The sequence below is a fragment of the Lates calcarifer genome, linkage group LG24, assembly GCF_001640805.2.
Source record: "Lates calcarifer isolate ASB-BC8 linkage group LG24, TLL_Latcal_v3, whole genome shotgun sequence".
NCBI lineage: Eukaryota > Metazoa > Chordata > Actinopteri > Centropomidae > Lates > Lates calcarifer.
This window is the reverse complement of record NC_066856.1, coordinates 19,295,478-19,318,805: the sequence shown is the minus strand read 5'-3', so window position 1 is coordinate 19,318,805 and position 23,328 is coordinate 19,295,478. Positions and strand designations below refer to the sequence as shown.

The 23,328-nt window shown below is 43.1% G+C and overlaps 1 protein-coding gene across 1 annotated transcript in view; it reads right to left on the bottom strand.

Moving 5' to 3' along the window:
- The window catches only part of tnikb (TRAF2 and NCK interacting kinase b), a 45,037-nt gene that overhangs the window by 9,329 nt on the left and 12,380 nt on the right, over positions 1–23,328 (bottom strand). The window contains exons 3-26 of the mRNA XM_018679187.2: positions 22,754–22,810; positions 22,533–22,658; positions 22,290–22,400; positions 22,080–22,170; positions 21,856–21,986; positions 20,040–20,094; positions 19,348–19,426; positions 18,224–18,399; positions 18,060–18,126; positions 17,529–17,727; positions 16,910–17,026; positions 16,175–16,261; positions 13,921–14,118; positions 12,421–12,711; positions 9,636–9,800; positions 8,380–8,619; positions 7,443–7,549; positions 7,046–7,182; positions 6,141–6,232; positions 3,371–3,552; positions 2,707–2,821; positions 855–963; positions 370–546; positions 136–279 (exon numbers count right to left, since the gene is read on the bottom strand). Coding sequence (XP_018534703.1) covers positions 136–279; positions 370–546; positions 855–963; positions 2,707–2,821; positions 3,371–3,552; positions 6,141–6,232; positions 7,046–7,182; positions 7,443–7,549; positions 8,380–8,619; positions 9,636–9,800; positions 12,421–12,711; positions 13,921–14,118; positions 16,175–16,261; positions 16,910–17,026; positions 17,529–17,727; positions 18,060–18,126; positions 18,224–18,399; positions 19,348–19,426; positions 20,040–20,094; positions 21,856–21,986; positions 22,080–22,170; positions 22,290–22,400; positions 22,533–22,658; positions 22,754–22,810 — 3,253 coding nt within the window. The remainder of the gene's footprint in view (positions 1–135; positions 280–369; positions 547–854; positions 964–2,706; positions 2,822–3,370; positions 3,553–6,140; positions 6,233–7,045; positions 7,183–7,442; positions 7,550–8,379; positions 8,620–9,635; positions 9,801–12,420; positions 12,712–13,920; positions 14,119–16,174; positions 16,262–16,909; positions 17,027–17,528; positions 17,728–18,059; positions 18,127–18,223; positions 18,400–19,347; positions 19,427–20,039; positions 20,095–21,855; positions 21,987–22,079; positions 22,171–22,289; positions 22,401–22,532; positions 22,659–22,753; positions 22,811–23,328) is intronic.

The following is a 23,328-nucleotide window of genomic DNA, read 5'->3' as shown; positions in this document are numbered from 1 at the left end:
GGATTAGCTGGTTCAAGGTCATGAATAAACATGGCGAAACAAAAGGGACCTTTCTTGGCAGATATCTCCCGTCACAAGTCGTCCCTGCCTGCTGTCCAACAGTGAAGGTTGCAGGGTTTAAAGAGGAATACCAACCTGAGATGGTGACCAGGACGTTGAGTCCCTCCAGGACGTCCATCTGTTGGAAGCGGCGTCGGTTGATCAGGTTGTAAACTTTGCCCTGACCGCTTCGATCCAGCAGCATCAGGCCGTTCTCCGTCCCCACCAGCAGGTTCACTCCTGCACAGACACACAGGTGTCAGGTTTTTACTGTCAGTGTGTTTGTACATGATTAAAATAAACTTAAACTGTTTTTCGTGACTGTCTCACCCCAGAGCGCTGCACAGAGGATCTCAGAGTTGAAGCGTTTCTTGTATTTGCGGATCTCAGGTGTGTCGCTGTGCGGTCTGATGTTGGTGGGGTTGACGTTGACCACGGAGATCTTTCTGGCCTCGTTGAGCCTCGCCTGCTCCTGCTCCTGCTTCAGCAGCTCGTCAGCAAACAGCGCTGCAACACAAAATACAAACACAATCAACCAGAACCACTAAAATATGGGTTTTATATTGTGAAAATAAAGTCTTTAAGTCTCAGTATTTGTTCTGTCAAGTAAATTATAAAGGAGAGTTCAAGTTTTTTATTCTTAACTACATATTCCCTCAGCGTAGACCAACTGCTGTGATACAGTGATAAATAATTCTGTTGTTTGAATTAATGATAAGAGGAAGATTTTGTTTAAAAACACACCAATATTCCTTCAAAAGGAACAGAGATACATTAAAAAGTTGATCGTTTCTGCTGACAGAGAGAAAACGCACCTGAAGCAGAGTTTTTGTCGTCGTCATCAGTCGGGGACGTCCCGTAGACTCTCGGATCAACAAACGGTGTGAAGGAAGCCTTGGAGCCTCCGCTGCCTCCCATCCCGTACTGTTGATCACAGAAACACAGGCTTCAGTCACGTGTTTGTCTCATGGTTTGTTAGCTTTGGGAAAACTGACTGAAACAGGTAACTGTGGAAATAAAGGAAAGACGTGGTGTGTTCAGGTGTGTTTTTTGTTTGTGTCTGATAAACTCGTTTAAGCCTCATCCCGGATACGTCCACGTTTATTCGGACTTAAACTAAACCCCCAGTGTTTCCTTTATTTAGTCAGCTACCTGTGTCATGTGCTCAGGAGCAGGGTGGAGGATACTTTCTGGATCAGAGGCTGGAAAACTGAGAGAGGGGGAGGGAGAAAGACAGGGATCAAACGAGCGGAGGCGGGGAGGAAAGAAATCCAGTTTGTTCCATCTGTGGGGAAAACACTGGAGCCAAAGCGGGGCAGATCTAAATAGGACAGGGCAGGAAATTCAAGGTGCCACGTGTTGTCATTTATGATTTTCACACTTCGAATCTCATTTCTCATTTCTCTGTGATGCAGTGAGGTAAAAATAAGATAATAAGTTGTAAAGGATTTCAGCAATCATCTTCTGGTTCTGTTTCACAAAGACAAACAGATTCTTGCTTTTTCTTTTTGTTTCATTAGAAACAGAATAATGTGGGTTCTGGTCAAACTTTCCATCCTGCTGCCCCAAATGTGGATTAATCCGCCGCTGAAAATAGTCCCAAACAAAAGCACAGTTTCCTCCTGTTCGTTAACAATTACAGTGTCCAGCTGGAAATTACTGAGCCTTGTTTTAAATTAAACTATAAATTCACGAGGTGTTTCTGAAGATTTACCGGTGGACTTGGGGCTGAGACATTTGTCACCTGACACCTGCCTTGTTCTTTAAATGCTGGTGTGTAAATGCAGGTGAAAGTTTTAACTGGTGGCAGTTGAAACGATGCATTCAGGTGCACTGACACAGGAAAAACCACCTCTGGAATTAAATGTTATGTTTTAGATTTACAGCCGACCATCTTTACTCCACCGGTGGCTGCCTGTAATTTCCCACCCTGATACAGAACCAGCCGGTAACAGGTTTGTGGGCAGGTGACGGGGTGACCAGGGTAACAGGGTGAACAGGTGACAGGGTGACGGTCTGTCAGGATCAGGTGTGTGGAGGAGGGGTGGTGGGGATATCTGGGTGCTGCTCCACCTACTTGGGCCCCAGAGGCGTCGCCAGGGGAGACCAGGGGGGAGGTGCTTTGCTGCACCAAATCGGGGAGATTGGCGTTGCCGGGGAACAGATTAGCGTTGCCGGGGAAACCGTTGCTGGCGGTAGAGCTCCGCCTCCGTTCCCCGTGTTTCTGGAAAAAGAGAGAGAGGGGCGGGCTACTGTGCAGCGAGGCTGTGATTGACAGGTCAGGTGGCGGAGGGAGGAAGCTGAACCCTGCTGTGTGCGGGTGTGTGTGTGTGTGTTGATTTTTTGAAGGGTGGTGGGGGGGGGGGGGTACTGAACCCAGAGGCTCTCAACAGAGATATATGTCATCATGTCTGTGTTTCATACAGTAATCTGCACACACACTAACAGGCTACAAAATCCCTCCACAAGATGGACGCTCACACTGACCCTGTGTGTGTTGTTCTAACACAGACACACAAACACAGAACAAAACCAGGAAACAGCCAGGCACGCAGAGCCGGTGAATGAGCGGCCGAGCGCTGGGTGTTGGTTTCTGTGGAGTCAGCGAGGCTCCAGGTCAAACACCCCCCCGCCAAGGTCAAAGGTCAGAACTGAGCGGTGGCTTACCTCACGCATCATCAGGGTGCTGTCCTGGGAGCTGTTTCCATACGCGTCGCCGTGGGTGTCGTTATGACCTCCCATCATGCTGAAGGACTCGTTTGTACTTTGACTTGCTGCTGGCCTGAAAAACACGTGTCAAATTTTTATTTTTAGTTCATTTCTTACCTGTTCTGACTCATAATCTTTTAAATATGCTTCTTTATGTTCGTCCAAAATGCTTCGACATATGAAAAATAAATCTTAAAGTTGTACTTTATTAAAACATCCACCTTTATTATTATACGCAAGTATTTACTCAAGAGGGAGAGTACTATTCTATACATTTTTCAGAGATGAACAGACTCAGACCTGAACCTTGTGATCCACCATGAAAGTGCACAGTCATTTCTGATACCAGACTCCATTAAGAAAAACAGTTATTTAACACAGGAGTTGCTCGTCTACTTCTGCCTTAATTAGTTTGTTAGTTTGTGTTATTGTTTGACTTGTAATGGTGAATAAGTATTCAGATCCTTGATGCAAGTAAAATTATCACACAGTAACATAAACACACCAACAGATGGAGGCTGTGGTATTCCAGCAGCTCCTGTGTTCTGCTCGGTAAAATTCCTGTTTTTGTAAATGGAGTCTGGTAGCACTGATGTGAACCAGCATCACTGATAATACTCACATGATACGTGGTATATCGCTAACAGCCACTGTCCCATCATTAGCCCCGCCCTCTCCCTCCTCATCCTCGCTGCTGTGAGACTCCTCGCTGGACGACGAGTAGTCGGTCACTTTGACAGGCGGGCGGCTCGTTTCCTCGCCCTGTCGCAGCTCTCTCAGCTCTTTGGCCAGAGCCGTCAGGTCCTGCAGGAGGGGAGCACACCCTCATTAACTAATTCTGCTGTTTCTGTCACTCTGAGTTGATTTGGACGTGTTTCAGTATCTGTCATGCTTGTACTCATGCAATAAATACTATTTTGACATCACAGGAGTTTTCAAGAAATTTCCTCAAGGTGTTACTGAGATTTAGAAGCTTAAACGAGAGAATGTTTGGATGTTTTACTTGAAAAACTGACTTTAATGATCAAAATAGTTGCTCTGCATTAAAGGTGTAAAGATATCTGTCCTCTTCTGGAAGCTGTTTATTACAGAGATATCTCATTTAGTCAAATAAAGGTCTGGTCAAAGTGTACATCACTGTAGGAGCCCAGCTCTCCATGGGGAAGTGGGATTGGCATTTCATTACATTTTAGATCGATATCATACAGCACACTAAAGGTTTAATTAGCTGACAGTGTTGATTATGAGAAAGTAATTTACTCCTGGAGGCAATTTACATTTTAAATGACACCTTTAGAGTTCAGCTGAGGCCTCAGACAGAGTGAACGTATGGCTACTACAGCAGAACATCCAGAGAAAACGAAGACAGGTTCAGATTTCTCCAGATATTTACAGAGCTGTCTTTAGGTGTAAATGTAAAATCCAAACGCAAGAAACAAACCTGTCAAACAGACTGAACATAAGAAGAAGCTATTCTAGCTTTTTCCAATTTTTGTAAACAGATATGGTAATAAAAATGATATGAAAATGTATATTTATATATTTATTTGGAAAAACATAAAGTTTTCTTGGAAGAGGATCAACAAACTGAAGAAATCCACCTCACTATCATGTACGACAAGGAAACACATCAAATCCTCACATCTGAGACGCATGCACCAGCAAATATTATCATATATCAATTATTAAAATTGATGGTTACCTTCAGTGTTTATCTAGAAATGTTTGAAGTAATAGTGTTCAGAATAGTTTCAAAAAAGTAAAATGCAATAAATAAAACGTAAACAGACGAAGAAGTGAATTTATCTTCTGCTTGAATCTGTTAAGAGATTTATTCAAGTGGTTCCTGTGGCGTTCATTTAGATTTCAGCTAATCAATAAGTGGGAGAGGAGGGTCTGTGAGCAGGAGGACAGTGCAGGACGAAGAGGAGCAGGAGGAGGAAGAGGAGGAGAGTTAAACTACAGATGCCTCAGTGCAGGAGCGTCAAGGGTTAAATGTTAAAGGTTAAAGTTCAGGGGTGCAGGAGGGCGTCATGCTTTTAAATTCAGCCTGTGTGACATTTTCACTGTTAGCAACACGTCAGAGGTTAAGTGACAGGAAGTGGTGACTGTGGTGGTGGGAGGATGAGGAAGAAGAGGAGGAGGAGGAGGAGGAGGAGGAGGAGGGGAGGGAGGTTATCTTACCAACTCCTCCTGATGAGAAGAGAGAGAAGAGATCAAATGAGAGAGAGAAAGAGTGTGATTGTGGGAATGAAACATGAAATGATAACAGGAAGTAAAACAGAGAGAACAGCAGAGTAAAGAGTGTTATCTACTCAAAGAGAGAGAGAAGAGGGGAGACACGACTGAGCCTGACTTTTATATGAAGAATTACAGTTGGCTCTACTTAATGAATAAAAATGTTCCAGTAGATAAATAACAATATGTTACGTCATGGGTTTATGTTACAAAACTGATATTGGCCAATATTTTGTTATAGAGATAGACCTTTTTATTTAAGAGTAACAACCAGAAACATCGCTATATATCAGTACCAGACTCCATTGACAAAAACAGAGATTTTACTGAGCAGAACACAGGGGCTGCTGGAATACCACTGCCTCCATCTGTTAGTGTGTCTGTGTTACTGTGTGATAATTCTACTCATGTAAAGTATCTGAATACTTCCTCCACCACTGAAAGTCACACAATAAGCAAGCAAGCTAACCTACTAAGGCAGTGGTATTTTCTGCAAATGATGTGTTCTGCTAAGTAAAATTCCTGTTTTTGTCAATGGAGTCTGGTACTGATATATAGAGATTTTTCTGGTTAAAGAAAAAGGATCTTACTCTTGAATAAAAAGCTCTGTCTCTGTAGGAATCCTCTCCATAATGTTGTCAGACACAATCTGAGCCTGTCAGTGGCAAAAATAATATTTTGGCGTAGATGACTGCCCATTGGATTACACTGCAGTAGCTGTTTGAATCTCAGCAGAATATAACACACCACTGCAGACACGAGACTGAGATATCAGAGACTTTCCCAGGAGGTCGACATAAAAATAAAAAAAAACGCCGGAGCGAGCGAACGGACAAGTGAGTGCAAAAGGAGGAAGAGAGTGAGAGACTGAGGAGAAATGTCACTGACCTCGTCTACAGCTTTCTTATAGCTCTGAAGATGGAAGGAGGGATGGAGGAAAGGATGAGAAGAGGAAGAGAGTGAAGATGAACAGCAGCGTGGTTAGTTCAGAGAGACGAGTCCGTCTGTCAGTGTGTGTACATGTTTTCTGATTATACAGTTGTCTGCATGTCCGTCCTGTACGATCCATAGTGCAGGTAAAGTATATATATGTGTGTGTGTGTGTGTGTGTGTGTGTGTGTGTGTGTGTGTGTGTGTACAGTGTGTGTACTCACTGCAGGCCTGCTGGGTCGCGTCACCTCTCTACTGTCGTCTTTGGCGTCATGGGAAGAAAGTGTCGAGCCCTCGGTCTTAGTGGCTGAATTACCTGAACACACACACATAGGAGGATTACAATACTGTCAACAACAAGAGGGATTACCTGGTAATAGATTACTGAATGTGTGTGTACTTGTACCTCTATCTTTGTGAGGACCAGTTTAAGTTTTTGTTTTATAAAACAAGGACGTTTTCAGACAGAGTTTTGGAAAAAGAGAAATTTTGCAGGGACGTTTTTGGAAAGTTAAGACTTGAGGACATTCTGAAGACATTCTGGGACAGCCAGAAGAGGATTTCAGAATGAGAGGACATTTTGGAAATTAAGGGTTTTTTTTAAAAAAGTTTTGACAATTATGAAAAGTGGCGACATTTCTTCTGACACTGAGGAACTTTTTTGGAAAGTGAGGACATGTATCATTCTAGAAAGAGGACATTTTCACAAAGTGAGGGCGTGTTTTAACATGAGAACATTTTTGGACATTTCGAAAAAAGGTGAGAAAGTTTTGGCAAAATTAAGGACATTTTTGAAATTGAGAATTTCTTTGGATAGTTTGGGCATTTTTAAAAAAGGTGAGAAAACCAAAATTAAGGCATTTCTGGACATTTTAGAAAAGTGAGGGTGTTTTTCAAAAGTGAGGACAATTTGGAATACAGACATTTTAAAAGTCAAGACATTTTTCACTCTGGAAAGCGTAGACACTTAAAGACATTTTCAGGGAAATTTTGGATGACATCCAAGCTCATTTATTCTAGGTTACATTTTAATCACATGGTAAATATAAATTAACACTTGGGAACTGAGGAGACATGATGTGAATGAAGGTCTTCACAAGTGCAGGAATACAAAGGTGTGAGTGTGCACCTCGCTCGTTGGAGCCTCCCTGGGAGCTGGGGGTGCTGGAGCTGGAGGAGCTGCCGCTGCTCGTCCTCTTTAGGGGCGTATCCATGGAAACGTCGATCCTCCGCAGGTCAGGGGTTGCTACAGCAACACAAACACAGCTCTGTGTCATTCATGCAGGAAACTGTTGAAATCCTAAAGCATCACACCTGCGCTCTACATCTGAGCTGTGTGTGTGTGTGTGTGTGTGTGTGTGTGTGTGTGTGTGTGTGTACGAGGTTGATTGATCATTAAAGAAAACGACGTCATACAGCAGACAAAAAATAATCTGCTTCACACGTTTTTTTTTGCTTCAATAAAGTGAAAAGTTTAATTGTGTGTATCAATATAAGTGTGTGTGTGTGTGTGTGTGTGTGTGTACCTGGCCCGTATGAGGTGAGCTCCAGCCCGAGGACCGAGGCCAGGTCCGTTTCCTGGAGAGTTCTTCCTGACTAAAGCAGGAGAGATGGAGGTCGTCCTCTGAGGAACCTGGAAATATACAACACATCCGTCTGGGTCAGGACCTGCAGCGTGTTTTCACCTCAATCCGATGAGGTTTTATGGGAGGGAACAGATTATCTGAGAGAATAGAACAACACTTAACCCCCCTTGATTTTTGTGTTTGTTGCCTGAACGACTGACAGCCTTTGTTTTCTGTTCATGAGCCGTTGAGCTTCCTGCTGCTTCCAGCACCATTAACTCTGAGCTAAAGAGAATTTAATGCACCAACCTGTGGCAGCAGAGGCCGCTGTTGTCGCTGCTCAGCAACAGTTACACAGTGTTGCTTTAAGTCAGGAGTGTATACAGCTACAGCTAACAGCTTGACAGTCAGTATAGAGGCTGATAAACACTGCTGCAGTCATATTTGTGCAGCTGAAGCTCAGCAAAGATTTGCCTTCATATAACAGAGATATTCTGCTACAACACAAAACATTTCAGCATCTGTGAAACGGCTTTAGTAAAGGAAATTCCCTCAGAGAGCGAACACTTTTTATAAATAGATACAGAACAAATAGATGTGTTCTAATCAGAGGTTAGAGGTTAGAGGATGCAGGTTTGCGCTGTGCTTTTTGTCCATTATTAAAATTTCTTTTTGTTTATTGTGGTTGGTCCTTTGAGATTAGCATCACCAGGATCAGATGACAGAATCAGACACATTTTCTACTCTAAAAATAACACAAAAACTCCCAAAGACACAGAAACTAAACAAACCTGCACTCAGACAAGAACACATTCACATCACAGGAACAGAAATTAGGAAAAAGCAAAGTTTTCACACACACTGGGGCAACAACACACGGGTCGTGGCATGCAGAGACCTTGGGGGGCATGTCGTCGTCCTGCCGCAGCCAGGAGCTGCGGTCCAGCTTGTCGAGGGGGGGCGCCAGGCGGGAGAGGGGCGGGGGAGGAGGGGTGTCGGAGGTGGGGTCGGAGTTCTGCCGGGGCATGGGAGGCCGGGAGGGGGAGGGCGACGCCGAGGAGGAGGACACGCCGTGGGGGTCATACAGAGACTGGGAGCCTGACAGGCCGTGACTCTTCACCTGCACCAGGTGGGCCATCTGGACACACAAACACATACGCACACACGCACGAGCAGAGAACAGGCAGGGTAGAGGAGGAAGAGCAGGATCAGGATTCGGGTTTGCACAATGTGATCAGGATGCAAGTCAGGAGGAAATGATGCAGGAGGACTGAGGCAGAGACGAGGGGGGGTGAAATGAGGTGAGAAAAAAGGTGAGGAAGGTAAGAAACACATGCCTCAGGGTGCGTTCACACCAATCATGTTCAAAACTCTGCAGTGCCTCCTCCTTCAGTTCACTGAGGGAGAGATTCTCTGACCTGCAGCAGCTGAACCTGCTCTGTGTGTTTCTACAGGAAATCAAACCTGAACTCAACCGTTAACAAGCTAAAACAAAATAAATGTAGTTCGACTGGTAAATAAAAATCTCAGCTGCACTTGTACCACAACATCCTGCAGCCTAACCATCATTATAAATCCTCTCAAGACACTGAAGACAAACTGAAAAGGGCACTCTACTGTCTCTACACCATCTGCAAGAAGCAGAGCTGCAGTCCTAGAATCACCACAGAAATCATTCTCTCTATATGACACTGGATCTTCATGAACCTTGGCTTGATGTCTTTAACTTCTTGCAAAGAAAAGAGAAATAACTGGGGATTTCAGAGCAGTGATTACACACAGATGCAAATGTTGGCAGCATCCTGTTTCACAAAACTGCAGACATACGCTGTGAGAGACCTGCAAAAATGCACGGGTTAGAGGTAAAGTTACATTTCCTCATGAGAGGAAATGAGCTCAGGTTGCAAATTTGGCAAAAACAGTCACCTGATTATTTTCCGTGTTAATAATTTCAGTGATAATTTGTTTGTTTAGTCGATGTCTGTGCACAATGTGACATCTTCTAACTGCTGGTCAACATCCAAACTCGCCTCCAACTTTCACCAAAGAAATCAAACCCTAAGTGCGACTGCACCCTGAGAGAGCCAAGTTTCTATCACATGCTCATTCACACACATAAAGACGTGGGTGGGGGTGGGACACACACACACACACCTGTGGTTCGACGGAGCGGTGCATGGGCGGGGTCCGGGCCTGCTGGATGCCTCCGCTGCTGAAGGACTCGGAGCGGGGCGGCAGCGACGGGTCCGAGATCCGGTTGGAGACTTTATGCTGCAATGCAGGAGAAGTCTGTCTGTTCATCTTATAATGCTCCTCCACCTGACACACACACACACACACATTGGACCACAGTCACTCAGCATGCAGTGTGAAGTGTCTCTGAAGGCTTCCATGAAGTAAACCATTGGTTATTTAATGAATGAGCTGGATTTAATCTGTCTTCTACTGTGTTTACTCCAGCAGGTTTTTCTGTCTTCTGCATGAGATAAGAGAGGTTTTTAGGGATGTTTGATCCAGACATTTGCTCTGAAAAGACACATCGAAACATCTACAACAGTGCTTTATTCTGACCTCTGTCGGTTTCTCTATGGAAAGAGTTAAAATTTATTAACTTTTGCAATTTATTAAGGGTGTAATTTGTCTACAGCTGGTCAGTCTCTATTCGAAGAATAAATTCCAGTAAAATGAACGATACATGATGATTTGCTGCTTTTCAACAACTAAAACGACTAAATTTCTTTATTCTTTACTAAAATGAGATACTCAGTGCAGAAATGATAGAACGTCAAGAATTACCACATTCACCACCTCATAATGTCAGTCCAGTCACAACAGCCTGTGGCTGGAGGAGAAACAATTTTCTTTTTTTTAAATTAAGAGATGAATATGATGAAAATAAATTACCAGAGAATAAAGGATAAGATAAGGGAGGCAGGAAATGTCTGATTTTAATTAAACTGCTGCAGACAGAATTAAAAATCTAGTTTCAATACTTGTTCCAAGGCCGCTGCGGTTACAGGTGTTAAAACTATTGAGTGGAACAGTCATTATTTCACAAAAGCAGCAGATTTCAGCTTTAACAGTGTTTTTCAGGTGGCTGTAAACGTCTCTAATGGGTGGTGCTTTCATGTCTGAAGTCGTTTAGGAAGACAGTTACGTTTTCTCTAAACGGCGGTCATCTGTTTTTAGAGTGGAACATTGTGTCTGTGTGCGATGGAAATATTAAGCTTCAAGGGAAATCCTGGGAGGCTGAGACGAGGGTAGACCTATCTGTACAGAGTGTGTGTGTGTGTGTGTGTGTGTTTCCACGCGTGGTATCCAGGGGGAGGGAGACTGATATAGCTACAGCTGCCCTACATCAGTCCACCGGCTGCCACCAGAGGGCAGGCCTGGAGATCTGCCCTAAATGTGTGCTGGGCGTTCACATGTGAGTGTGTGCTTTTAACTGGCCTTGATTTATGGTGATAAGAAAACCAGCAGAGTTCAAATATGACCTGCATTTTCACGTCTTCCTTAGAAAAACACACACCAAACATGACAGATAAAAAGAGGCTTTAACAACCTGGAATTTAAGATTAAGTGAATATTAGGGCCTGAAAGAGGAAATCTGATGTTAGTTTGAGTTGCTGAAGTTAGTCCCTGTTAGATATATGATCCCATCACAGCACAACATGCAACAAAACAGCAGCTCTCAACCTCTTTGGAGCAAAATGACACCAAATCCCTTCTAGCTTTTACTCCTCTAAGTCAATAAAGAACCAGAGAGCATGTGAATATTCTTAACTGCTTATATTATATTATAATAATGCTAATAAAACCACCAGATTGAGAGCCGCTGCTGTAAAAGAAACACCCAGCAGTGTCAGTAACCTGGAAAACAGAGAGTGAAGTTTAGGCTAAAAGAAGATTAAATGTTGTGAAGGAGAAAGGATGACAGAAATTAAAAGAAAAAGGAGGATGAGGTGTTTAATTCAAATGAATTTCCTTTTCCAGATACTTAACTTGAACCTAAATGCATTGAAAATGCAACAATTCCTCAAATTCAACATTTAGGATCCCAAAAATAAAAGCAATCCAGTCTGTAAAACTGACATATTGTGTAGTCTAAAAATAAATATCTGATTTTAAAATTTGACTGGGAATTTACTCAAATATTGTTCAAAGCAAATGCAAATGTTTAATGTGCAGAGAAATGTGCTGAATACATTGTTAGACCTCAAGGATGCATTAATAAGACAGCTCCACAGGGTAACTTTCAACTTTAAAAAACAGAAATAAAAGATGACTCACATCCCTTCAACATGAATCACTTAATTGCATAAAAAGGGAAACTGGTTATGAAAAAAATCCAGAGACGACCTCCTGGGCTTCAGGTTTTAATAAGACTTTAGATTTGTGGCTGTAGAGATGCTAATGTCAGCTGCTTGTTTTAACATTTTTAGTTTCCAGAGGATGAATCTTACTGACACTGTGGTTAAATTTCATGGTTACTGGATGGATTGCCAGGAAATTTGGACATGGACATGGTAAATAACGTTGACTGTAGCTTTTAGCTCACTAAAAGCTAATGGCAAGTGTAATATAATTCAGTTTCACGCTACAAGAAGAGGGAGTTAGTCTCAGTTTTGGAATCAAACTCTTCAAATGTTGTAAGACTGAAAGCAGCAGCACCGTCAGAGGAAATTCATCTGAAATCCCAGTGAGAGATGTTGAAGTGAGGAATGAGAAATCAAAGGAGAGGAGTTCATATCATCGTTTCTGCTGGCAGCTCTGGGTTAATGTGTGTGATCCTCCTGGTTAGAGAAATAAAACCGTTTAGAGGGATTAAAGGGGAAGTCTTTCCACCAGCCCGGGTTAGTGAGTCAGCCTGGACAGACTCCAGGATGAGGAAGAAACAAGGAGAATGAGGAGTTAGGAATCTGTTCATCCTCCGACTAACCAGGCGGCCTGGGCTTTGACTGGACCGGCGGCCTGGGCTCCGGCCCCTGGACTCGGGGCTCCAGGCCCTGGAGTTGGGGGCGCGATCGGGCACACAGGTGACACGGATTCGTGGCACATGCAGGTGATCCCTGGAGGGACTGACGTGGGCGGGGTAGGAGGGGGGACGGGAGCGAGGTTTGTAACCGGGGAGTAAGAGGAGGTTGTCGAGGTTGACGTCTCGCACCTCCTTGAAGGAGTGGTGCTTCTTGGGAGGGATGCGAGGCGAGTTGCTCTGAGCTCGACGCATCACCTGAGGAGCAAGGTCAGTGTTTACAAGACAGCAGGTAAAACAGCCTGAGTCTGGGAAACAGAAGATGGTGGCAGATGCTGGCGGCCATATTGGAAGTCCACAGATCAGCTGAGTATCTAATGGGTCTAAATATGACTCTTCTAACCAGGAAATATTCCATTTCGCTGTACACCTGCACAGCATGGAGGTTAGAGGTGAGGCCTGCTGCATATCTCTAAGTTGTCTATTGTCTTCTGTCTGTTCTTTAATAAAAACAGTGGTTTATTTTGTGATTTGAATCATCTCAGTGGTTAAAAACTGTTCTCATCATCATCAGATCATCAGATCTCATCACACTTTTACTTCTTTTTACTGCACATTAAGCTCTTTGAAGTATTTTTTCTTTTACAGACTAGAGGCAAATTTAAAAGTGGACTTCCACGATGGTGCTACAGCTGCGGCTACAAGAGGATTTGTTAATACCAAAGGAAATTTATATTATGCACGCAAGAGTTTCAGTCCAAAATGTTCTGTGCCAGGCCTCAAGAGCCACAAAAGCCTGATAAGTGAAGGCTTTTCATTTTGAAGTGGGATTCATTTTAAAAACAAAATTAATTAAGTGCAGTTGGTTGCATCGCCAAAATACAGTCTAATCATATGCCATTTTGTAAAAACCTTTCTCTTTCTCTTGATTTTTTAAAAGCTGTTTATCATGTTTGGAATGAAACTCTTCATTTGACATAAAAGAATTTCACACAGGACATAAAATATTGTCCTGCTGCTGCACCTGAAAGAAAAAAAATCAACATTCATTTCAAGTTTAATCAGAGATGAGACAGGATCTTCTACAGCTGATACCTAGAGGGTAGAAACTCCACAAAGACAACGCAGACAAACAATTACACACTGTTAACCTGCTGAGAGCCTCGCTGTCCTCACATCAGCCTCGAACTCAGGTTAATCAGGGTGTGTTAGAAAACTACCACTTTACAGCTTCGTCATCGTGGCTGAGCACCTGTTTTTACTTGTGTGTTTTCATGTGCACGAGTGAATTCTTAACTACAAGCTGCTCTGTGCCTCAGAGGGTGTTTTCTTGTTCCCACATGCAAACCTGTCTTTTGTCTTTGTTTCACCTGAGTGTTTGGATTTTAGCAGAGCTACCTTTGAACCTGGTAAAAGATCTTCTAATAAGTGAAAAAGTGTGTGTTTGTCTCAGGCCGTGCAGGCTACCTCTTTGGCCCAGGCGGGCTTGTCGTTGCTGCCGGGCGCCTGGTCCTTGTAGTGGTACAGCTGCTTCTTGTCCTGCGGCGGTCGCGGCGGCTCCTGCTGCTGCTGCTGCAGCGACACCAGGTACGCTCGCTCCTGCTGCAGCTGCCTCTGCAGCCGCTCGGCCTGCCGCTGCTCCTCGATCTGCTTCCTCTTGTACTCCTGTGCATCAAAAAGAGGGAAAGTGAGACGTACAAACAAAGGTAAAATGGCAGAGAGATAAAGAAAATCAAGGGCTGGTTTTGTGAGGCAGCCTTTAGCTTTCATGCTCTCAGCTGCTGGAACAATCTGCCTGACCTGAGAGCAGCTGGAAGTGTTGAAATCTTTAAATGTCAACTTAAAAACAAGCTCTTCAGCCGGGCTTTTGACTGAATATGGTTTATTTTGTTGTATTTGTGTTGTAAATTACTATTTTAAGCAGTTTTTTGTCCAGCTTTTATCTAACTCAGCTTTATTATTATAATTAATATCACTCAATTTCATCTGTTTTGTCTATAATCTGAAGTTGTTCTGTCTTTTTATTGCTTTCTTCTCATCTATAAATCACTGTGAACTGCACTAACCCATATGAAAGGAGAAGTCTGATTGATTGATTGATTGATTGATTGATTGATTGGAGAATATCCCACACCGACATTGGGATGGGGCAAATTTAAACTCCCACTGTCAGTTCTGTGTGTGTGTTTGTTTACACTTTGTCACCTCTACAAGGCATCAAGCACAGAGCACAAAGAAAACCTAAGGTGGCATTTATCACAGTGTGTCTTAACCAAATAAAACTTTGATTTTAGAATAAACTACAAGAATCAAGCTCAAATTCAACCAGCTTTACACACTGTCCTGTGCCATGAAAGTGAAGCACATTCTGAGTGCTGGTGTTATATTTCATCTTAATCTAATCATCTGCTGCTCAGACAGAATGCAGCCTACAGTATGATTCAGATACTGGCTGATAAGTTTCAAATAGCAAAATTTCCCAACATGAAAGCACAGTTTATGTTTCATACAGCACATCCCTCTAAAGAAGATTACAGCCATCCTGCAGCTCTTTGCCTCCACCTTGTCCATTATTTATGTTTATCAAAAGTCCACCTCATGTGTTATTTCTGACAGAGGGAGAGAAACTGCGATTTAGTTTTGCTGTCAGTGTTTACGAACTAAAGATTCCTCACATAAATGATATTTTGACCAGATATCCTTGATATCTGAACAGTTCAGTCGTTACCTGAAACACACTTTACACCATCGTTAGACAGTGAAACATCACCAGACTGATGAAACGCTTCTCGTGTCATGAACGGCTTTTTAAAGATGACCTACTGCACTGACTCACTGACTCCTACATTACTGCTTTTACATGAAAAATTAATTGATGTAGCCATAAAATCAATTACTGAAGGAAACATGCAGAGATAAAACCTGTCAGTGCTGGTTTTCCAGACCGGGGTTTGACAGGAAGAAGCTTAAAAATCATACATCACTTTAATATTTGTCTATGTGATTTCAGAAGCCAGAGTTTGTTTAAATCAAGTGTTACGAGCTGTTTTTATTTTGGAGCAAAATTTGACAAATGCCATCGACTGATCGACCCAGAGGCTCAGCTTGAAACCGTCCACACATGTTTCTCACACCTTCCTGTCAGTGCAGAGGTCTGGCATTTATCTGAGCTGTGTGTGAAAGTCTGCAGCAGCCGTGTGTCCTCTCAGAAACAGGCTGCTGCTGGTGGATAAACCTGGACTTCCTCTTATTCAGGTGATTTATTTAGTTGTGGGATGGCACACCGGCCGGCTCTGCTGTCTGGTTTGATGTCATTGAAAAAGGATGACAGCATCATCGTGAACAATGAGGCTGAATGAAATGTAATTTCAGGGCCGTCAGTTATCGGCTGACACGCCCGTCGCAGTGTGTGCTGATTGATTTGATGTTTGTTAACTTTTTTCAGCTGATATATGACTCTGTCTCGGCTCAGTATTGACTGCCTGCGGCGAGTCGTGATGTCTTTAAGTCAGCGACAAACGGGCGGATGTGAAATGGGCGCTCGTCTGAACAAAACAAGACGTATTTTCATTAAACTACATGCTAACAAATAAATCCTAATTATAAGAACATACAGGATTATTTAAGCCTGATAACAGCATGTTAGCCTGGATTAGTTGAACCACATTTGAACAACAGGGCCCCACGCAATTCAGCAGTGTGTGTCTGTGTGTGTTGTTACCAGCAGTAATGCCTGCTCCTGCAGGAGCTGCTGCTGCAGGATCTCCAGCTGCCTCTGCTCCTCCTCCAGCTGTCTACGGATATACTCCTAACCAATCGTTCACCACCGGCCAGAATGAGGCGCATCCAATCAAAGACCACCAAGGCAGGCGAGAAGCAAATCGAAGCCCAGGCAACCAGTGACATCAGCAGAGCAGGAAATAGGAGAAAGGAGAATGAAAGAGGAGGACAGACAAAAGTAGATTCATTGAAGAGGTGTGAAAGTAGGGATTTAGTCAGAAATAGACGAGGAGAGATAAAAAGAGAGAAGCAGCAGGGGGCTGTGATTAGTGGGACAGGAAGACATGCTTATTAGAGGGGGAAGGATGTTAAAGATCAGCATGAAATCAGTTGTGCAAGAGGTAGAAATTTGTATCTGAAAGTTTGACTGTAAAGGAAGGGTTGCACTGCAGGAAAAGCTAGCTATTAGTCATGGAGTCATCGCATGACTAATGAAGCCTCCTATCTCTCCTCTACTATATATACAATATAATATTTATTATGGGGTGTTAGTGTATCTGAGACTCTACACGTCTTCCTCTTCCTCCTTATACTTATCCAACTGCTTCAAACTGAGGAGAGAAAGGAATAACTAAAAGTATCGGTGAGCTGAGCAGTGGGTTTTCATGCCTTCAGAGGCCACGCCCCTCCAGATGACACCTGTGATGTAACATCTTTCAACCAGGTGCGTTCTTACCTGTTCCCTCTCTGCGTGCCTCCTCTCCTCCTCCCGACGGAGCTGCTCCATCTCTTCGTACCTCCTCCTCTGCTCTCGCTCCTGCTGCTTCCTCATCTCTCGCTCCCGACGCTGTTGCTGTAGGTGGAAAAGATTTTTTTCACCACAACGCTTCAGCTGTGTGTGTGTGTGTGTGTGTGTTTGTTCACATCAGGTGTGTTTCCCTGGCATTTGGATGAGCTGAGGTGCTAAAATCACAGGTGTGGTAGTTTGGAAGACAAGTCATTTTGTAATCAAAGATGATGTTTTTCACAGCTCGGAACAACCACAGGCTAAAACAGGCACACAGTCGTTCTCATCTATCTTGGTGTGCTCTCAGTGCACCTCATAGAATGAGATAAACTCTTCACCTCCATCATTTGTTTTCCAGAAATCAAGTAGTGACTCTTTTAAAATTCTGGTCGGTAAATGAATATTTTCAGCCACAAACAATAATAAATGTGTTTAAAAATAGAAAATGAAACTACATCATTGAATGTATGATGAGGAACCTCTCCTGAGTGACTAACACTTCTTCGTGTATTAAAAACAAATAGCTGGTGTCTCAGGTGACGTAGAAGAACCACAGACGAGAGGCTACCTCCTCCAGCCGTCGCCTCTGTTCCTTCTGCTCCTCGATGCGTTTCTGCCTCTCGGCCAGTAGCTGGCGCTTGTGCTCCTCGTTCTGCTGCTGCTCCAGCTGCTGACGTCGGATCAGCTCCGACCGCTCCTTATTGGCCAGCTGGAGACGCAGGAAGTCCCGTCTCAGTGTGGACTCCCCGGGAATGTTGATGATGGAGCTGGAGGAGAACCAATCAGAGGAGAGTTAGAGACTGAATTACACGCCCATCTGTCTGTATTCATTTTAAACAACATATTAAACTACTGTAAATGATAAAAATTCAAACTGAAACTCAGCAAATTCAAAGTGACTGTAACCAGTCACAATCTGCCAGTAGCAGTAGTAGTAGTAGTATATTGCAGGCTCGTATTGCTAATAATCAACAAGTTGAAGTAGTAACACAAAAAGCAGTAGTATCAGTATCCATAGCAGTACAAGGATACGCAGTGGCAGTAGCAGCAGTAACAGTAGTAGCAGTACTATCGGTAGTAGTAGTAGTAGTAGTAGTACCTGGGTTCTCCAATGTCCCTCTCTTCGTCCTCCTCCTCACTCCCACTGTACTCGTACTCTGTCTCATCTGAAGGGAACACACAGACTCGTGGTTAACGTTCACACCCTCCTCTCCAACATCTGCATGTGTTTCTTTAAACATCTGGCCCATGATGCTTCCTCACCCCTCTCCCCCCTCCTCTTCTTGGTGCGGTCGATGTGGTCCTTCAGCTGGATGCGGACCTGCCGCTCGTTGGGAAGGTCCCTGATGAACGGGTGTTTGAGGAGCTGCTCGGTGCTCGGCCGTTGGCTGTGACTCTTCACCAGACAGCTCTCTATGAACGACTGGAACTTCTTCGACCTGGAAACAAGTTACACACATGACCAGAGGTGGAGGAAGGAAGTAAATGTACTTAGTTACTTCCCACAAGTATACATGACTGACTCGATTTGATTATTTTAAAGAGTAATTTAATTCCAGGCATCACTGCAGCAAGGTGAGAAGTTAAAACACTGCAGTTAAGCTGCTCTTTAAAAGGGGATTAACCTTTAGAGAAACGCATTAATTTGTATTTCAAGATTAAAATATTAAATATTCAAATTCACATAAATTTAAAGTGTTGTGCAAAGATATAAAGAGATGGGCAGCAAAAAAGGTATTTCTATTTTACACAAAGCTCATTTTAAAGAGACAGAAGTTCATGATTTAAACTAAATTACAATATAACAAGATGCTAAGAACAATTACAGCACAGTAACCCTGAAAAATCAATTAACAGCATATTAAATACTGTGATTAAAATGTTGATTAGTGTGTGATTTCCTAATAAATGAAATGAAAATAACAAAACCAAAAGTAAAGTAATTTTCTTTTTTTTAATTTTAATTAAGCTTCCCAGTAGATAATAATACAACACAAAAGGAAAATAAGAAAAGTTAAAAAGAAAATAAGGGGAAAATTATTTTTTCTTTCATTAATGTTGCTTTTAAATATAATTCTTTCCTCTCTCACGAGTCTTTTAGGTGCTCACACATACAAGAAAAATCAGTTTTTCCATTTTAAACCAGGTTATTCTGAATCCCTGAGATTGTGTTTGGAGTCAGATTACAGCTGGATGTGGAAAATAATCAGTTTACCACAGTACATATGAACACACCACAATCACAAAGGGCCAGAGGAGGCATAATGTGATACTGACGCTGGAAAACAACCACAGAACAGCAGAGCAGGTGCAGAGGAAATATTATTCCCTCTGTGTCGGCGGCTGTTCGACTGCATGTGTGTGTGTCTGAGGACAAAGTGACTCACCATTTCTTAGACTTGAGTCTGGGGGCAGGATTTCTGGGGATGAGGAAGAGCGCTCGCATCGGATGCATGTCACACAGAGCTGAGGGAGGCGAGGAAGGACAGAAGAGGGGAGGAGAGTGGGAAGGAAAAGGAAAGGAAATGGAGGGAATGAAGGGAAAAATAAGGGGGCAGAAGAGATGGAGGATAGGAAAGGAAACAATGGAGGAGGAGAAAAGGAGATGAGACAGAGGATAGGAAAGGAAAGAAAATAGAAGGGAAGAAGGGAAAGGAATTAATATAAGACATGATGAGAGGAAAGGAAACATGAATATGAAGGAAAAGAGGAGATGATGATAAGAAAGGAGGTGGGGAAAGAAACCAGGTGATACAAGAAAAGATGAGACAAAAAAGGAAGGAGGAAAAGGGAAAGAAAAGAAAAGGAGATAAGACAAAAGGAAAGGAAACAAACGAGAAAGAAAGAGGAAAGAAAAGGTAAGGGTAAGGAAAGGAGAGAAGAGGAGAGGAGAGCGAAGGAAAGGAAACAAAGGAGACAAGACAATAGGAGAGGTAAGAAAGGTAAAGGAATGGAGAAGGAAAGCGAAGAAAAGAGAGAGATGGAAGGAAGGAAACAAAACAAAGATTTATAGTTTTAACTTTGGGACAAACTGTACTCTGCTGATAATAGTCTCATCAGTCTGATGTTTCACACTTACGTGGTGCTCCCTCTGCCATCTCTATAGCTGTGATACCGAGCGACCACAGATCACTCTGCAGAAAGAGAGAGCGAGAGAATCGGAAAACTGAAAACTTTCACATCCGCAAAACGTGTTACAGACTTAACACATCATGTTTTTGGGAGACTGGTCTGTTGGTCAGTGTACTTGTTAAATGATAAAAATACAGACACAGAAATTACCCATCTGTCCCTGCTACTGTAGGTTTTATCAATATTATCTATCTGCTTGGTTTAGGTAACAAACTGCTAAAGTTGATGTTAATATTGTACAACGATCTGAGGGTTTCTTGACACGTGAAGCCCCAGAGGGTCGGCGTTAATGGTGTCTTAACAGAGCAATGCTCATCCTCCGCAGGCTCGCCACAGGGATTCGTCCTGTCCCCATTACTGCACATCCTTCACCCAGTGACGACTGCAGGAGTCGGTCTGCAGATTCAGTGTTTTCAGTCATGGTTTGTGCAGTCGTGTGGCGTCGATTAGAGATTAAATGTCTCCAAAAAAAAAAACAACAACAACAGACACGCTCACTGAACCCTTTTCTAAAGGTCAGCTGGTGTTATTTGTTCACAGCTACAAGCATTTGCGATTGATGAGAAATTGAACTCAGGGGGCTCTACAGAGGCAATCTGAGAAATATGCTTATTGTTTACGCTGTTGACAGAGCAAATGTTTAAATGACAAATGTCTATGTACTGCTATTCAGTTAGAAAATCCACTGTTAAGCTGCAGCACCAAAGATCAGTAGTAGACGACAGAGCGTCTGGCGCAAGCAACTGATTGGCAGCTCAGAATCGACTGACCACGCTTGTTGAGCCTCTAGAGTGTTATCTGTCCATCTAAAGGCTCCTCGCACTTCGCTTGATGGAGATGAACAGGCGAGCCTGGGTTACAAGGGTTGTTGCATCTGCTGCGAGCCGGCCTCTCCTCACATCTGCATCCACGATGTCCTTGCAGACACTCAGATGCCAGGCCACCACGATCTTCGCCCTCTACCTCCCAGCCCCGGCATGCTGCAGGATGACACTGTGTGGAATATGGTCCTGCCAGCTGATGTCGAGGATGAACTTGAGGCACTGTATATGGAAGGTTTTAGGTGCTGAGACCACAGATCAGATAAACTGTGTTTTGCTGTCCGACACCCAAAGTGTGATGTCTCTGTGATGTATAAGGTCGCTCACATCCACAGGGAATCAACACTGACGCTTTAGCTTTTTGCAGCTTTTAGCTTCCACCACAAGCATCCAGAACATCTTCATCACTCTTTGTTATTTATTGTCAAGTGTATTGAACTCTACTGGTGGAATCAATAGTGTTCTTCCAAATGACATTCCCTCATTTGGTGTTTTGCTGATGGTGGTGGGGAACGCTATCTAGTACATCATTGTAAAATCTTCCATAGGTGTTGAATCACCTAGATGACCCCTAAAATCCAATCCCCTAAAATGCCCATTAGAAACCTCCTGAGGTCCTTCTGGGACCTCATTAAGAACTACTACATCCTCCAAAAGAGACCTACAACCTTCTTAATGACCAGAACCATCTCAAGGCCAATTAGAAACCTCCTGAGGGTCTTCTGGGAGAAGAACGACTAAAACCTCCAAGACTCTTTGAGTCTTCTAGAGGACCTCTTCTCACTGACCATAAGAACCTCAAAACACTCCTTGAGCTCATCTAGAACCTCGTCACTGACCACAACAACCTGAGAACCTCGTAAAGGACCCTTAGAACCTTCTTTCTATTCTGTAAATAATGTACTGATGTGGTGAATGAAACCAAAGTAAAATCAGGTCTACCTTGAAGTCGTATGTGGCATCAGGGTTCTCATCACAGGCGATGACCTCTGGGGCCATCCAATATGGCGTCCCGATGAACGTGTTCCTCCGTCCCACTGTACGATCGAGCTGTGCGCTCACACCAAAGTCAACTGCACACAAACAAACAAGAGAATTATTACATTAATAGATCTAATTATGCTCTTTATCTTATGGTAAAATATGTCATTCATTCAATGTCCCACCTAGTTTAACCTCTGCGTTCTCTGTCAACAACACGTTCTGGCCTTTGATATCCCTGTGGATGACCTTGTGCTGGTGGAGATGGGTCAGACCCTGAAAACAGAAGAAAGACCTTTTTAAACAGATGATACCACAAAAGAAAAGAACATATTGTAATCCATGATTGATGATGATATGAATGTTCAAAATGTTGCGTCAGTTTCATTTCTCACCCTGAGGATCTCTCTGCAGATGTAGGCGATCCACTCCTCCTTCAGAGAGTTCCCTTTGGTGTTCTTGATCAGATCTGTCACCGAGCCGGCACCGCAGAACTCCATCACCAGCTAAACACACATACAAACACATTCGATCAGAGGTTTTTACATCCACTTCTACGCTATTTTTTAAATCTGTTGATGGATTCAAATCGCAAAACAGCCGATGAAGGAACAGCTTGCGCTCTGTGACGTACGTACCCACAGCTGGTCATCCATCCCAGGAGGGTTCTTCTTGATGAAGGCTCCATAGTAGGTTGCGATGTTCCTGTGGTGGCTGTACTTCTTCAACATGTTGATCTCTGCTTTAATCTCCTCCTCCTCATCCTGACAAACACACACATGCAACACAATGCTAATACACAAATTCAACTGAGTCTAGTGAGGACAAGCTGCTGCTCAAGTGCCCTCAAGTTACTTACTCCTGTGACGTCCATGACCTTGATGGCAGCAAGTTGGCCTGTTTTGACATGGCGACCCTGAAAGCAACACAGGCAGAGAGATTAAACACTGATTAAGATCTAAAATAAAAGTTGTAACAACAATTTAATCACATAATCTGAGTCTTTGTCTGATAATAAATTAAGAAATGTCCATTTTTTCCCAAGAGAATAATTCCAGAGTTGTGAAATAAAAGCTGTATTTTCCCACAGGTAGCTGTAGTTGTGGACAGATAATTTAAGACAATGTTTAATTATCCGTATTTATAAATTCTTGACTTGTGTAAGTATGTGTATATCTGTTGTTTTAACAGAGCAGGCTACAAGAAAGCAAATAAGAAAATTATATCCTGAAATTATCATTGTTGATGGCTAAATACTTCCAGTAAATGAGGTAATTAGACACAAAAATTAGTTAATTAGATAACTATTTCCTATCAGAGCTGATTAACTGTCATATCACAGACCGTGTGATCGAAAAAATCTCAAGCAAATCTCAATCAAACATGACTTTTATGTTTGTTATGACAGGCAGAGCTCCCACAAGAAGCTCAGCA